This window comes from Carassius auratus, chromosome 40 (assembly GCF_003368295.1).
Source record: "Carassius auratus strain Wakin chromosome 40, ASM336829v1, whole genome shotgun sequence".
In the NCBI taxonomy this organism is placed as follows: Eukaryota; Metazoa; Chordata; class Actinopteri; order Cypriniformes; family Cyprinidae; genus Carassius; species Carassius auratus.
The window spans coordinates 16,705,188-16,722,381 of NC_039282.1; the positions used below are offsets into that span (position 1 = coordinate 16,705,188).

General features: G+C 38.7%; 1 protein-coding gene across 5 annotated transcripts in view; it reads left to right on the forward strand.

Moving 5' to 3' along the window:
• Positions 1-17,194, forward strand: part of LOC113058724 (protocadherin Fat 3) — a 123,480-nt gene that overhangs the window by 85,009 nt on the left and 21,277 nt on the right. For all 5 annotated transcript variants that reach the window (XM_026226889.1, XM_026226890.1, XM_026226893.1 and 2 more), the window contains 9 exons: positions 659-934; positions 1,667-1,877; positions 2,700-6,809; positions 10,952-11,148; positions 12,623-12,776; positions 12,854-13,087; positions 13,204-13,593; positions 15,129-15,343; positions 15,430-15,567. In XM_026226889.1, the coding sequence (XP_026082674.1) occupies positions 659-934; positions 1,667-1,877; positions 2,700-6,809; positions 10,952-11,148; positions 12,623-12,776; positions 12,854-13,087; positions 13,204-13,593; positions 15,129-15,343; positions 15,430-15,567 (5,925 nt within the window). The remainder of the gene's footprint in view (positions 1-658; positions 935-1,666; positions 1,878-2,699; positions 6,810-10,951; positions 11,149-12,622; positions 12,777-12,853; positions 13,088-13,203; positions 13,594-15,128; positions 15,344-15,429; positions 15,568-17,194) is intronic.

The window sequence follows — 17,194 nt, forward strand, 5'->3', positions numbered from 1 at the left end:
TGACAACGAGTATTTGCATCAGCCCATTCGTTTGCGTTTTCTGCATTTAATCAACTTTGATTTGTTTCGTACACTCATGGTGCGTGCACGTTGTGTGATTTTCTTTCCAGTTTTGTCAGTATTGGTTAGAGAACTTCACTTAGTCTCACAGTAATAAAAAAATCCTGAAATGTAGAAAATCTGTAAACACATCTGTTTTGTTACTTAGATGTGATCAAAGTTACTAATATCATATACAGTGCTTGAATTTCATCAGTACAGATGATTTTTAGACATTTCTAGAACGCTTTTTCCACTTAAGATTATTTATTTTGATAGAAAGAGCATGAAACAACATTTTTGTATTTCAACTTAAACTTTATTGCTTTATTTAAAGCATTTTAGTGAGTTGCCCAGGCAAAATTTTTCATCTAATATTTGCATTTTCTTTTATTTCAACTTTATTCTAATTAACAAAAAAAAAAAAAAAAAAAATATATATATATATATATATATATATATATATATATATATATATATATATATATATATATATATATATATATTATATATATATATATATTATATATACAGTTAATACTTACAACACTTGTACTTAAGGTAAATTTCATGTTGACCTCCTGAATGTTTTATTATTTTTTTTAATTTTTTTTCACAGGTCCACATTTCAGTTCTGGACAACAACGACAACGCCCCTGTTTTTTCCCAGCCTACCTATGACATCACAATCACAGAAGACACGCCCCCAGATACTGAGGTGGTTCAGGTGTTGGCGTCTGACCGCGACGAGCGTCACCGTTTGACCTTTAGCCTCCAGAGCAGCGTTGACCCCAGCAGCATGCAGCTCTTCAGGATCGACCCTAACAGTGGAATCATCTACACGGCTCGCAGACTGGACCACGAGAGCCGGACACAGCACATCCTCACCATCATGGTAATTCAGCTTTTTATGAAAATGCCACATAACCAGAATACCACAGCAGCCACATACTAATGCGCTACATCTCTTAAGAATTGTGCTTTGACAACCATTATTTTGACTTGGGTTTTGTTTTATTTATTTTTTTATTAAAACTTGGACCAGTAAGGCTCATAGATCAGGAAATTGTATATATATTTTTTTACCAACATAAAATTATATTCTTGTATTTTTGAGAGAACAATGTGACTCTCGTTGGATAGGTAAAACAGCAGATGTATCATTTGATTAGTGTTGATGGTATAGCGTCCCTCCTGTCTCTCTTTCACGCTCTCCATGCTTGAGTGCAGGTACTGTATGACAGGAACAGGAGATTGCTCCTTGTGCTTTAGCAGCCGTCACTAGTTTAATGTCGTCTGTACCTGAGTCATTTCTCCACTGTGATCTAATTATTGATCTGATCTGTATCACTCCTGGTTTCCGCTCTCCCCTGACGAGGGTGAGAGACAGTGAGTGTCATATCTAATAAGCACATGGATATTCCTGCTGCCTGCAAACAGATGAAATTTGTTATTATAATCCGGAGAGAGATGTTATCCACTCCGTTTGGCAGTGAGCGAGTTTGTTTTGTGTGTGTCTTGCTGTTTCCTTGTGTTGGATATTGCTGTCTTTCTCAGACAGGGAATCATTTTTCCCTACTGCTCTCTTTATTTCACTCTGTCTTTCTTAACTTTCCTTCGATATTAGGTGAAGGATCAAGAGTTCCCGTACAGACGTAGTCTTGCTCGTGTCCTGATTGGTGTAGAGGATGTGAATGACCACGCCCCTCTTTTTACCATGGTGATGTATAATGGACAGGTGTATGAATCAGCGGCACTGGGATCGGCTGTTCTCACGGTGACTGCACTCGATAAAGACAAGGGCCAAAATGCACAAATCACTTACAGCATCGACTCAGGTATGCATGTACTTACATACACTACCTGTCAAAGTTTGGACAAACTTTTATATAATTTCTCATGGTCTTTACTTTACTTTTGGATAAATAGATTTTAGATCCATTAGATCCATTTTGGATTTTGTTACATAGGACATTAACAATGATTTTTTTTATTTTATTTTATTTTATCTTATTTTTTATTTTTTTGCATCCACATAGATAAATATTTCTTAATATTTAATTTCTTTACCAGCTGAATGATTTTTTTTTTTGTATTTTGTTTCATTTTGTTTAATTTGTTTTAGACCATATAGTGAAGAAAAAGCAGCTAGAAAGCAAGCATGCACAATTTTTTTTTTAAGAAGCTGATTTTTTTTTTTTTTACATTTTGTTTATAGTTTTTTTTTTCAGAATTTAAAAGATTTTATATTATTATTATAAAATGAGGAAAAGTAGATTTTTGACCATTTTATCTACACACATAATTTCAAACACGCATGCCATATAATGCATTATGGCACCTGTGTTCTTGTATACAATAACATGCAAGCTAATACAGTTTATTTGTTAGATCGGTAACACTCTAGTTGCTTATTAGCATGCCTATTATTAACATATTGGCTGTTTATTAGTGCTTATAAAATACTTATAATGCATGACATGCATAATCCTACCCAATACCCTAAACTTAACATCTATCTCATAAACTTTTAATGAGCAGCAAATTAGGAGTTAATTGAGGCAAAAGTCATAGTTAATGATTAGTTAATAGTGAGAATTGAGCCTTAAAATAAAGTATGACCGTAAGATCTTATTTTTCTTATTTCTCTTTCGATTTAGGGAACACAGGAAACACTTTCCGGATTGATCCTGTTTTGGGCATCATCTCATTGGCTCGGGAACTGGACCTGTCCAACATCGGTCATTATGTTTTGTCTGTCAAAGCAATGGATAACGGTTCTCCAGCATTGTCTTCAACAGCTGTCGTCCGGATTGCAGTCACCTTGTCAGATAATGCTGGTCCCAAGTTTCCCCAAAGTGAATACCAGGCGGAAATATCAGAAGGTGTTGCCATTGGAACTTCAGTCATCACAGTGAATGCTCTAAGTCTGTCAACCCTTACCTATGACATTCGCCACGGCAATGGTCATCGGACATTTCGGATCAACCAATACAGTGGAGTGATCACTACGCAGAAGCCTCTAGACTTTGAAACAGTTTCAACCTACAAGCTAATAGTCACCGCAAGCAACATGGCTGGACAGGCCTCAAATGCTACAATAACTGTTACAGTTCTTGACGAAAATGATAATGCACCGCTGTTCCAACAGCTGCGTTACCATGGAAGTATCAGTGAAGGTGCCGGGCTTAACAATGTTGTGCAGAGTGACAATAACCAACCACTAGTCATACGAGCAAGCGACGCTGACCGCAACCATAATGCCCTGTTGGTGTACCAGATCATGGAAGAATCTGCCAGACGTTTCTTTGCAGTAGATGCCGGTACTGGCTCCATTAGGACAATTGCTCAGCTTGACCATGAAACCACGCCTAGATTCAGTTTCCATGTTAACGTCCGAGACAGTGGACATCCACAACTCTCAGCTGAGAGTCCTGCAGAAGTGACCATTGAGGTGCAAGATGTTAATGACTGCCCGCCTAAATTTTCCCAGGATTCCTATGAAGCTGTCCTTTTGCTCCCAACTTATGAAGGTGTGGAAGCACTAAAAGTTTTTGCTACTGATCCCGATGGTAATGGCCAGTCGGAGCTCACCTACTCATTGACCGATGGCAGCATAGAACATTTCAGCATTGAGCCAAGCACCGGACTGTTGACTGTGAGAAACAGTACTTTTAGCAAAGAACGATTTCGCTTTAATGTCCGTGTTTCAGATGGACGCTTCTCCAGTACCGCTCTGGTAACTGTCCTGGTTCATGAAGCTCTGGACAGTGGGTTGGCTTTTACTCACAATACCTACAGTGCCAACATTGAGGAGAACAATGGTAACATAACAACTGTTGCTGTCGTTACAGCACTAGGGAACAAGTTGAACGAACCCCTGCGATACACTTTGTTGAATGCAGGTGGGAAATTTCGCATCAGGCCAACATCCGGTGCCATTGAAACTGTTGGAGTCCCATTGGACAGGGAAGAGAAGGAGGAATATGGACTTCTGGTACAAGCAGGCCGTGAGGAAGACCGTGTCCGTGTTGCAAGGGCACTGGTCCGGGTTCAAGTCACCGATGTCAATGACAATTCTCCAGTTTTTGTTGGATTGCCATACTATGCTGCTGTGCAAGTGGAAGCAGAGCCTGGGACAGCAATATTTCAAGTGACAGCAGTGGACCGGGACAAAGGACAAAATGGAGAGGTGAACTATTTTCTTCAGGATGAACTGGGACATTTCGAAATAGACCGTGTGAGTGGGGAGCTTCGCCTACGGAGAGCTTTCGAGGCTGATCTCTCTAGTGTGGAATATCAGGTTCTGGTGTTTGCCCGTGACATGGGAACACCACCTCTTTCTTCTTCAGTCACCTTTCCTGTTACAGTGGTAAACAGAGCAATGCCAGTGTTTGACCGACCATTCTACTCAGTAAAAGTGAGCGAAGACATACCAATATGGACTCCAATTCTGGGAATAAACGCCAGCAGCCCTGAAGGCCAGAGTGTCCTTTATACAATCACACACGGTGACCCGGGAACACTGTTTTCCATTGGATTTGACACAGGGGTTGTCAGTGTCATCACTGCCCTCGATTATGAGACCAGCCCTTCCCACAAACTCATCGTCAGAGCAACAGACTGCCTCACAGGCGCTCGTGCAGAAGTGGATGTTGAAGTTACTGTTTTGGATATCAACGACAACCCTCCAGTCTTCGAGCAGCCCTCGTACAAAGCTGTAATTTCAGAATCTGCCATGATTGGCACTGCAGCCTTGCAGGTTCTCGCAACAGACAGAGACTCTGAGAAAAATGCGGCTGTACGATACCAAATCATTCCAGACCGTGCCAACAACACTGACCACTTCCACATCGACAGCAGCAGTGGTCTTATTCTAACAGCTCGCTCCCTTGACCATGAGACCATCCAGCGCTATGTGTTTCTTGTCAAGGCAACAGATAATGGCTTTCCCCCATTGAGCAGCGAAGTTTGGGTCACAGTCGATGTCACGGACACAAATGACAATGCTCCTGTATTTAACCAACTGCTCTATGAAGCCTCTATCAATGAGTTGGCACCCAAAGGGCACTTTGTTACATGCATCCAGGCCTCTGATGCAGACCGTTCAGACACAGAACGCTTGCAGTATGGATTGGTGTCTGGAAACGAAAGGATGCTGTTTGAGCTTGATGCTGCCACCGGTGTCCTCACCCTGAGTGGCCAGCGGCGAATGCAGCGCATGCCTTCCACCATCACCCTAAATGTAAGCGTTTCCGATGGAGTGTTTACTAGTACGGCCCAAGTACACATTCGGGTAGAGCGAGCTAATCTACATGCCCCCCAGTTCACCCAGGGCATGTACGAGGCCGATGTACGAGAGAACGCACCAGTGGGATCAAAAGTCATTGCAATCAGGGCACAAGATTCTGACCCTGGACCATTTGGGGATGTGAGGTATGTGCTACTCTCAGATGCTGCTCGGGATTTGTTCAGTGTTGATGGCAGTGGACAAATAACAACACTTGAACGTCTGGACCGGGAAGAACGAAATGAGATGGTGCTGTCCATTGCTGCTGTGGATGCAGGCGGCCGATCTGGATATTGCAGTGTCCGGGTCATCGTATTAGATGAAAATGACAATGCTCCACTGTTTGGCGCCTCGGACTACCATGCAAGTGTGCGGTCCGAGGTTGAACCCGGTACCCTTGTGACGCAAGTACAAGCTTGGGATCTAGATCAAGGTGCCAATGGACAGGTGAGCTATAGTCTGTACAGCGAAGCCAGCATGCAGGTTAATGAACTTCTGGATATCGACCCAGAGAGTGGTTGGGTTGTCACAAAAGGCAACTTTGCCCCTTTGCGTGGATCTGTACTGTCATTTTTCGTTAAAGCCTCTGATGGCGGTGCACCAATTAGACATTCCCTTGTGTCTGTCTACATACATGTTTTGTCTGCTGATGCCCACATACCTTCCTTCAGCCAGCCACAGTTCTCCTTTACTGTGCCAGAGGACATGCCCATTGGTTCCTTGGTGGGAGCAGTGCATCTACACTCCTCAACTAGCCAATCTTCCTTACCAGTGAGCTTTTCAGCAGTGATCGGACAGACTCTAGAGAGTAACAGTGATGGAGTGTTTGTGGTTGACAAAGTAACCGGCATGATCAAACTAGACAAAGCACTGGACCGAGAGCTGACAATGGCCTATCATTTCAAAGTGATGGCAATGTTGCAGCAGGGACGTTTGGACGCAGTTTCAGCCGTAGATGTTGAGATCAAAGTACAAGATGTCAATGACAACAAACCATCGTTTGAGTCAGATAACTATGAGGCATCAGTCACTGAGGGTCTTTCTCCTGGGACTAGAATTCTGCAAGTGCGAGCCTTGGATCCTGATTGGGCAGCTAATGGTCAGGTGACTTACAGTCTTGCTCCCCCTGGGTTGCTCGGTGGCTCTGGTGGGGAAGACATTGAAGAGCATGGAGCCTACTTCACGATTGACAGCAGCTCTGGTTGGATATCAACAATGAAAGGGCTGGACCATGAACAGAACCCAGCCCATAGTCTCACAGTCTGGGCATTTGACCTTGGAGATCCTGCCAGCCAGTCATCCTCAACAACTATAACTATAGCAGTGAGCGACTCCAATGACAACGTACCACAGTTTCTTCAGCCCCGTTACTATGGAAGTGTACGTGAGAGTGATGCACCTGGTGAAGTGGTGGCTGTACTGAACACACGGGACAACGACAGCTCACCTGGAAACCGACAAGTCACCTATCATATTACAGGTAAGAACTTTTGAAACTGGCAAACTGCATGACTTTCCACAATGCAAAAAAAAAAAAAAAAATGCAAAAATAATTCTTAATTATAATTTTATCTAAGCTTCCAGTAAAAAATATTGAAAAACCTTTGACATAATTGTAATTTTTTGATACGCAGCAATACATGGCGTTCCAAACACAAAAGAAGATTTGGAACCAGTACAATTAATGTCAATGAGGAACAGTGTTATTTTGGACACTTTGAACTTTCTTCAAAATGTCTTTCTTTCTGCTGTGAAACAATCAAGTCAAATGGGTTTTGAATGACATGAGGGTCAGGGAATGATGACAAATTAAAGACTTTTTTCAGAGTACATTCTGCATATCATATATGCATAGCAAGAATACATTTTCTGTTCCAGCTTGACAATGTCCCATACACAAAATTACATCCATAAAGAAAGACAGAGAGAAGACAAACTGCCTTTTATGCCCATTGTTTTGAATATGTTCAACAAGCAGATACAGTTTGAGTGTCCTCATACTGTTGGCCATGTCCCGTATCTCTGTGTATGTCTGTGTGCTCTCAATCTAAACACAACCTGATTTTCTGAAGCCCTGTTCAGCATGTAAGCATAATGTAGAACAACGCTATAATGGAATGTCAGAAGTCCACAGTAATTACACCTCGTTCATCCTCTTCTGATAATGGATTATTCGCTCTAGGGCTACTAGCAGACTTCTTGCTGGAGAGCAAAACCACACTCGTTTTATAAGGATTTTAACAAAGCTGTGATGCAACTGCATGCAAATTACACCAGTGGGGATTTGCGATGTGGAAGCGCATCACTTCACGAACTGAACATAAAACAGTGATATTTCCGAAAGCAGTTGTTAAGAAAATGGCAAATATAAACCTCCTCTGTATCAAAATCTAGCTCAGCCAGCTTTAAATGTACCTTCATATTCAGACTGTGTTGAGCACCTTGCTTGGTGACAAGAAACATATTATACACACAAACACACACATACACACCTTGCACATGCTCCTAAGCAGCACACACTTGTAATTTAGGCGCTCAGAAACTCATAACATTGAATTAGGAGGCTGCCTTGTTCTATAATTCATGCTTTTTCTCACACACACACAGAAACGCACTTCTCGGCCTGAGCAGAATTTCGATTAAGCTTAACTTTTATGCTGTGATCATGATTTAGACTGTGCTGCCACCAGCAGGAGCAGTATTTTAACAAGATTTACCATGCACGACACACACACACACACACAAGCACACTGACTCTTAAATAAATTACAGCCCACAGCAATGAAACTAAAGTAAACATCGTGACTCTGGAACTTGTTCAGTAGCTCATTTTTGGTGTGTGTTCTGCTGAATATCGTCTTTTTTACTGTTGACATACATTTGTGTAACAGTCACTTTAGATAAGAATTACTTACATTGCATTCAAGGTATACATTTTACATTTCTAAAATATAAATGTGTGTATATATATATATATATATATATATATATATATATATATATATATATATATATATATAATAAAGAATTATTAATATTATCTATCTATCCTACTGTTTATAATAAATATCTAAATAAGTAAGTTATTAACTATATGTAATTTTATTGTGTGTGTGTGTGTGTGTGTTAAATATATACATTTTGCACACTGTTTGTCCACACTGTTTATGATTTTATATATTTTAAAGCCAAAAAAACCTACATAAAAATGAATAAGCATAAATATAAAATTATAAATATGTAAATACATATCTAAATTTAGTATAATTTTAAATAAATGAACTTTTGGTCCACTTTTATGATTTGTTAAAAATATTTTAAAGCAAAAGAAATATTAATTTAATTGATTGTAACTGCATCAAAAAATGCAGCCTTTAGAGAAAAAGTCTTTTAACATCACAAATATATCAAAATGAGTGATTGATCCCTTTAATTAAATCATAGCCCACGGCATGTAAACTTTGTGACACAAGCCCTTGTTTAGTTGGCATGGGACACTGAGAATAGTCTCCTTCCCTACAGTCCACACTTTCATGACGTTTAAATCCTCTTCAAGATGAACTCAAAGGTCAAACAGACTCTAATGCTCTTGTCACAGCCCAGCGGCACAAACTGGCTCAAAGGCCTGCAACACTGTATCACCATACACACCGGAGGGAAAGAAACAGACAAATACTAACAGATTTGAGTTACTGCTTTAGGAAGCAAGAGCATTGTGGGTTATACACCTCTCAGGATATTTTACTGCTGTGTTCAACAGAGCACAGAGCAATTAAACAGTAAACAGTTACTCTGTGGTAGTTAATTGGATAACTTGAACTTTTATTTAGAGGTTCTTTGCTGAAAGTCGTTTAAAGGTTCATAAAGTAAGAGTTAGATGAGCACACTGTGTATCTCAGTACAGCTACGATTTAACAGCCGTTAAATAGCTCTTCATGTTGCTGCCTCGTAAAGGTGAAAGGTCACTGCAGAAACATTAATCGGCAGAACTGACTGTAAATGGCTGGAATCACATCTGTTGAGTTTAATTGTTTGACGAGAAGAGGGAAATATGCTCTTTGAGAGTTATATTTTATGCAGTTGTGCATACAGTATAGTTGATTTTCAGACAAGATCTTTGTGTGACAAGATGAAGTACTGCACCTATTTAAAATAAAATTTGCATAACATTTATTTTCCAGTGTTATGTGACCATCAGTAAGTTGTATAGGTCTATAATATATTTTTTGTTTTTTAATGTGTCGTGCAATTCGGTATATTACATTCTATTTTATATATAGATACATATATAATTTCGTGTGTGTGTAGTTTTCTTTTGTATATTTTTTTTTCTCTTATTTTTTAAGCATCCATACATTAACAAAAGTTTGATGTATCTTCAGAATATTTTTTCAGAATATCAGTTTTTGAAAGAAGACTCTTATGTTCACTGATGCTGCATTTATTTGATTAAAAATACAGTAAAAACAGTAATATTGTGAAATATTATTACAATGTAAAATAACTATTTGCTATTTGAATATATTTTCAAATGTAATTTATTTCTGTGATCAAAGCTGATTTTTCAGCATCATTCCTCCAGTCTTCAGTGTCACATGATCCTTCATAAATCTTTCTAAGATCCTTACATTCTGCTCAAGAAACTTACTGAGAGAGAAATATTTTAAAGAAAATTATTATCAATGTTAAAAACAGTGCTGATTCATTTTTATTTTGGAATAATTACAGAAGAACAGCAAATATAAATATTTTGTAACATTCGAGTTTATTGTTGCTTTTAATCAATTTAATGCATATTTGATGCATTAATACGGTACTGTATATTGCATTATGCCAATGAAAATTAATCAAATATCATGTGATTAACCTGTGATTACTGTGCTAGAACACCTGTGTGAACATTTTATTTCAGATAAGTAGAGTCTATTTTGAAGTCTCCAAATACTTTGTGCATGACAAATACTTTGAGTCACTGTGCATGAGTAAAAAAAAAAAAAATGTGCAAGAAAATCTAATGTTTCAGATTTCAAACTATCACTTAAAAAAGCACAGAAAAAGCGTGCATTATGAGAAAGTGATTCTGAGCGTGGGATGAGAGAAACGGAGTGGGAAGACGTCCAGGTCTTTGTTGAAGTGTCTCTAATAGAAGCTGTTCTGTGTTATCAGCCCCCAGCTGAGATGAATTACACTCTTTATTAGATGAATAAGGCAGTGTGTGTTTGTACTATGAGTGTACAGTAATTGGATGCTTGTCAACGCAGCTGCTTTGATTATAGAGTCATTTCCATTTAACTCTCGCATTTCTTCTCTCTTTTCACCTCTGTCCGCTTGAGGTTTAAAAGATGACCTGTCGTAATGAGTCAGGTACGGCTGCCGTCCGTTTGACTAATTATGAGGACCTTACTGATGGCAGTCTGATAATTGAAATGTGAATATAAAGACCTGATTATTATAATTCATACTAATGAGTGTGCCATCACTGAGAGGACTAATGCAGGTTATTAAGACACGCAGATAATCCTGGAAGTGAGCGTGTGTGGATTTTATTGCTACTTAAATTGTCACGGACTATTGAGAGATTAACTGTGCGGTGTAATTTCTCTTGTGTGTGTGTGTGTGTAGGTGGTAACAGAGGCGGGGTGTTCGCTCTCGGGTTGGTTCAGGGCGAGTGGAAACTGTACGTTAAACGCCCGTTAGACCGCGAAGAACAAGAACGGTACGTCATCAATGTCACGGCGACAGACGGACTCCACGTTTCAACGGCAGCCGTAGAGGTCATGGTCATTGACACCAATGACAACAGCCCTGTCTGTGAACCGGTGAGTTCAGACTCATCCTGGGAAACATGCAGGAGTCATTGGTTCTCTTGCTGTTTTTGCAGTTGGTTAAAAATCTACACGGTAAAGCCAGGAATATTTTTGGAACCGGCGAGTCCACTTATGGCAGCCAAGCATGATCTATGAGCATAAAACATGACCTTGTTAAAATAATTTCAAACTGAAAATCAGGTCAACGGGGTATTTGGAATAAGTCACAAAACTCAGTGAGCTGTCTGGCTAGATAGCATTTTTGAGCATTAAAAGTGTATAATCTTTGGGTTAATTAAAAGTGAAGTGTTCATACATGAATGAAATGTTTAAATGTTTTTGAATATAGTTACATTTGAACTAAATTGGTCAAAAATGTTTGCATTGCAATATGTAGATTGCAAAAACTGAAGATTCAGATGTGCCCATAAGCATTTAAATCAAGGCTTGAAAAACGCTATTATGGTCCAAACATTCAGACATGCCTATGAAGGCCAAAAACAAGATTGCATTGAAAGTTTACGATGGCCCAAGGCATTTGAATGTCCAAAAATGTTCAAATTTAGATGTGCCCACGATTGCCAAAAAATGTCTGAATGCACCCATGCTGGCACAAAATGATTAAATCAGATGTTTATACAGGTATGTGCTTGAATTGGACAAAAACTATTGAACTGAATGTTGAAATGTTCCTGTGATGCATCTATGATTGCCAGAAACATTCGAATCAAAGGTTAAAATGTACCTATAATTGCCAAAAATGTACAAATGAGATGTTCTTCCCTGCCTTTAAGGGCCCAGAATGATTTAATGTAATATTAAAAATGTTCAGGCGATGGCCAACAATGCCAGATGCACATATGATGGTTTAAAATGATTGAATTTAATGATTTAATGGGGCTACATTGGCCAAAAATGTTTGCATGCATCTTTAATGGACAAAAAAAATTCAGATCAGATGTCCAGATGTGCAGATGATGGCTAAAAAATGATTTAATGTTTAAGTGGACAAAAAATGTTGAATGCACATTTGATGGTGAAAAATGACCACATTGAGCGTTTGAATGGACTTGTGATGGGTTGCTTGCATACATATTCTGTATGAGGTCGGAAAATGTTCAAATGTATATAACTGTATGATGGCTAGAAATGATTGAATTGAACATTTAAATGTGCCTTTAATGCATTTTTTGCATGCATTTATGATGGCCAAAAATAACATTCATATAATGACTGAATTACATGTTTGAATGTACCTATGATGGCCAGATATTTTCAAATCAAGTGTGCAAATGTGAAATAGTTCCTTAACTGATCATTAGTCCTGCAGACCTCGATGTTTAAATAACATTTTCATTTCGCTCTCCGTTTTTGGCACTGAAAATATGAGCACTGAAAAGCTCTTGACTCATTACAGCACAAGCCAACCTGAATGTGAAGCCCGGAGCTGATGTGAGCTCTGTAATGAGTGTGTTTGTGTCTGCAGGCCGTGTACTCTGTGTCCGTGTCTGAAGATGTGGCCATAAATAAGCAGATCCTCTGGGTCAGAGCCACAGACGCTGACGTGGGTGCAAACGCACAGATCCAGTTCTCCCTGTCCGGTTCTGGAGCAGAAGACTTCATCATACACCCACACACAGGTCTGTGAGTCAGCTTTGAAGAAGCATTCTGTTTATAGCCTTGTTGTTTCCTTACAAGTCTCTTTTTCGTTCCGTAGGCGAGCTGAAGACCGCCGCGGCGCTGGACCGTGAGAAGGTGGCGCAGTACTCTCTTGTTGCTCGTGCGACGGACAGCGGCGGTTTGTGGTGTGAGGCTGAGGTCGTGGTGGTTCTCCTGGACGTGAATGACAGTCCGCCGATGTTTAACATGCCTCATTACACCGCAAGTGTCCACGAGAACACCGCCACTAAAGCCCTGCTGACCCGAATACAAGCCATAGACCATGATCTGGGTACGAGCGGGTCATATTGAATTTTGACAGCATTGTTTTCGTTAACAGTAGACAGTAAAAGATCGTGATCTATATATACGCAGCTTATAAAATCCAGCATGTGTTTTATTTTGCAGGTGTTAATCGTAAAGTGGTCTATTCCCTTGTTGATTCGGCTGACGGGTTCTTCTCCATTGATAAATCATCTGGGATTGTTGTTCTGGAGCGTCTGCTGGACCGTGAGGTTCAGTCTTCATATCATATAACGGTCCGTGCGTCAGATCAAGGCGTTCCCGTTCGCCTCTCTTCCCTTGCGAACATAACGATCACAGTTTTGGACATTAATGACAATCCTCCTGTGTTTGAGAGGAGGGACTATCTGGCCACGCTTCCTGAAGATGTGTCAGTGGGTACAGAAGTGGTACAGGTTTACGCTGCCAGTAAAGATATAGGCACCAACGCTGATATTTACTACAACATCCGATCCGGAAACCAACAGGGCCATTTCACCATCAACATCAACACAGGTGAGATGCATTACATCAGATTTCTATGCACACTATACAGAAATGTTCAAATGAGAATTTAAATATATCATTTTGTTTGGTGTATGTTTTCAGTAATGCCCAAAAAAGTTCAAATCAAACCAAAAATGTTTGAATTCACAGATGACGGCCCAAAATGATTAAATCAGATATTCCTACACGCCTATAATTTACATAATTTATAAGATTTAAGTGAATATTTATATGTTCCACTGAATATGTTGCTTCAGTTGTGGCCAAAAAACAAACAAACAATCAAATCATATGTTCCGTATTTTTGGACTATAAGTGGCACCTGAGTATAAGTCGCATCTGTCAAAAAATACGTCATGATGAGGAAAAAAACATATATAAGTCGCACTGGACTATAAGTCGCATTTATTTAGAACCAAGAACCAAGAGAAAACATTACCATCTCCAGCCGCGAGAGGGCGCTCTATGTCTTCAGTGTAGACAACAGGAGCACTGAGCAGCATTGAGCGCCCTCTGGTGGCTGGAGACGGTAACGTTTTCTCTTGGTTCATTTCTCTTGGTTCATGTCAAATTAATTTTGATAAATAAGTCGCACCTGACTATAAGTCGCAGGACCAGCCAAACTATGAAAAAAAGTGTGACTTATTGTCCGGAAAATACGGTTTATGCATGTAAATAATGGCTAAAAATTATCAAACTGAGTGTTTGAATGTGCCTGTGATGACCGAACATGTTTGCATGTATCCGATTTCCAAAAAGGCTCAAATCAGATGTTCACACACGGCCAAAAATGATTGGACTGAGAATTTAAAAAGTGCCAACAATGACCAAACATATTTGGTTGCATGTATTATGGCCTAAAGGAATGAACTTCGTTGCTCAAATACCAAATGAAACATCTGAATGTTCCTGTAATGCTGAAATGTTCCAAAAATCTTTAAATGCAACTATGATGGACAAAATGTATCAAATCAAATATTCATGAATGAAAATTTAATTAAATATTTGAGTGTGCCTGCCAGTGTCGGGGAAAGTTACTTTTAAATAATGCATTACAATATTTCTTTTTACATAAAAAAAGTAACTTATTGCATTACTTTATATAAGGAACTTTTTGGCAACCGTAAAGGCCCTTTCACACTAAAAGTGAAAAGAATAAGCCTCAGGCTGAAGGAAATGCCTCTCTCATCCCGAGGACGGGAGAGATATCAGTGAATAAATGGGAAAACGATGTGACTTGAGTTACTTATTTTAAAAAGCAACTCATGCATTTCATTGTAAATTTCAAGGTAATGTGTTACATTACTAGTAACTAAAAAAAAGTCATCTGATTACTGGTGCCTGTAATGGCCAAACATGTTTGAATGCATCTATAATGGTCAAAAATGATCAGGAGTTCATATGATGGGCAAATATGATCAAATTAAATGTTTTAAGGTGCCTGTGATATAAGTGTAGAATATAAAAAACATTGTTATAAGTTAGTTTTATGTATATAATATGGACTCTGAGTTGTGCGATGTTTACCCTTGTGCCGTGTACAGGTGCCATCTCTGTATCTCGACCGCTAGACTTCGAGTCCTGCAAGGATTATTTCCTCACGGTGGAGGCAACTGATGGCGGGACTCCGCCCCTTAGTGCTGTTACCATGGTGAACATCAACCTGACAGACGTCAATGACAACGCCCCGGTGTTCAGCCGCGACGCCTACAGAGTGTCCATCAGCGAGGACGCTAACATTGGAGACACCGTGGTCAAGGTATCCGCTCATGAGATTGACACCAGTCCTCTTTAAGTTTCTTTGAGAGACACATTATAATTTGGTGATTTGTGGTGGTTGGACAGGTGACCGCGGAAGACATGGACAGCCAAGCGAACAGTGACATCCTGTACTCGATCATCAGCGGTGACCGAGAGAACCAGTTCTTCATCGAGCCAATCACGGGCCAGATCAAAGTCAACAAGCAGCTGGATCGAGAAACGGTGAGGATGTTACCATCACGAAAGAGTCACAGAGAAATATAAGGCTTTTAATAGGACAGACGCCCCACAAAGGGTTAATTTAATTGACACTGATCGGGGAACAGCCGAAGTAAAGAGTAAATCAGATCCTTCACGGCAGACATTCACACTGGAAAGTCTTTAATAACAGACACGGTGTCATATAGTGTTTGATTTAATATGAAAGATTCTCCATGTCTTCAGTGTCACATGATCAGATCATGCTGATTTGCTGCTCAAATATTATCAGGTATTGTAGGTGTTCAATTATTAATAACAGGTCTTAGCATTGTCAATATTGAAAACAGCTTTTGCTGCTTAATATATATATTTTTTTTTTATTTAATCTTATTTTTTGGCAAAACTGATATTTTCCTGGATTCTTTGATGAATAGAAATATTTATTTCAAATAGATTTTTTTATTATTTTTTTAAGTCTTTTGTCACTTTTGACAATTTTTTTTCAACGTCGCTAATAATAAGTAATGTTTCTTGAGCAGGAAATCAGCGCACTAGAATTATTTCTGAAAGATGATGTGGTATTGAAGACTGTATGATGCTGAAAATTCAGCTTTGAATTACATTTAAAAATGTATTAAAATACTGTTATTTTAAACAGTTATCTTTTTGTTACCACGTGCAAAATACTGCACATTAATATTAGACAAAATGTGTGAGATTAAGATTAACGCATTACACCTGTGAAACCTGATATAAAAAAAAAGAGATGGATGAGTTTGCTCTAGTAAAGCATATGCTTTTTGAGTTCATTTTTAGAAATTGGTAATATGAATATAAAAAAATATATAATATCTAATATAAATTTTTATAAAGCTGAATTTTGAAAAAAGCAGTCTTATTTCAGTCTTTATTTCTTATTTGCTATATATATATTGTTTTATTTATTTACAAATAGGAGGTTAAAACAGGATTGTTTAGACATTTTTTGTAACAATATAGATGTCTTTACTGCTACGTTTGTTCGGTTTAATGCATCCTTGCTGAATAAAAGTATTAATTTCTTTAAAAAACTAAATTACCGAAACCAAATGTATTTTTTCCCCCGTGTTTATTTTAAACATTTTATTTAAAGTAAATAAATAAAATAAAACAGCTGTCTTGAGTTGGCTTTAGTGGTACACAATGGTATAGAAGTCTGCAACCACTAGATGGCGCCAAAGCATTCCTAGATTACACGCAGGCTCTTCTTTATACTCTCAAGTCATTCGCTTAATGAAGTCATTGTTGGCTTTAGCCTCCTGAGTCTGTATAATTATAGATGGTTAAAATGTGTCTGATTATTTCCAGGCTCTTTTGAAATAAGACTGTAATGAATGATGCAGACATACTCTTTTAACTAAATCCTCTATAAAGTCCATTAATTGTAACTAAGCTGCGAAATATAATGATTCGTTTAGACGAATCCCTTCTGAATAGTGCTTAACATTGTAAGTAGAGTTTAAAATAAAATAACTATAACTGGGCACAAATGTCTAAAATACAGTGCTTTCAGTGAAGAGAGAAGAAAAGTAGATGAGAACTAGCACAAAGCAGAGAAACCGACAGCAAGTTACAAACCTAGATTGTGTGTGTGTGTGTGTGTATGTAT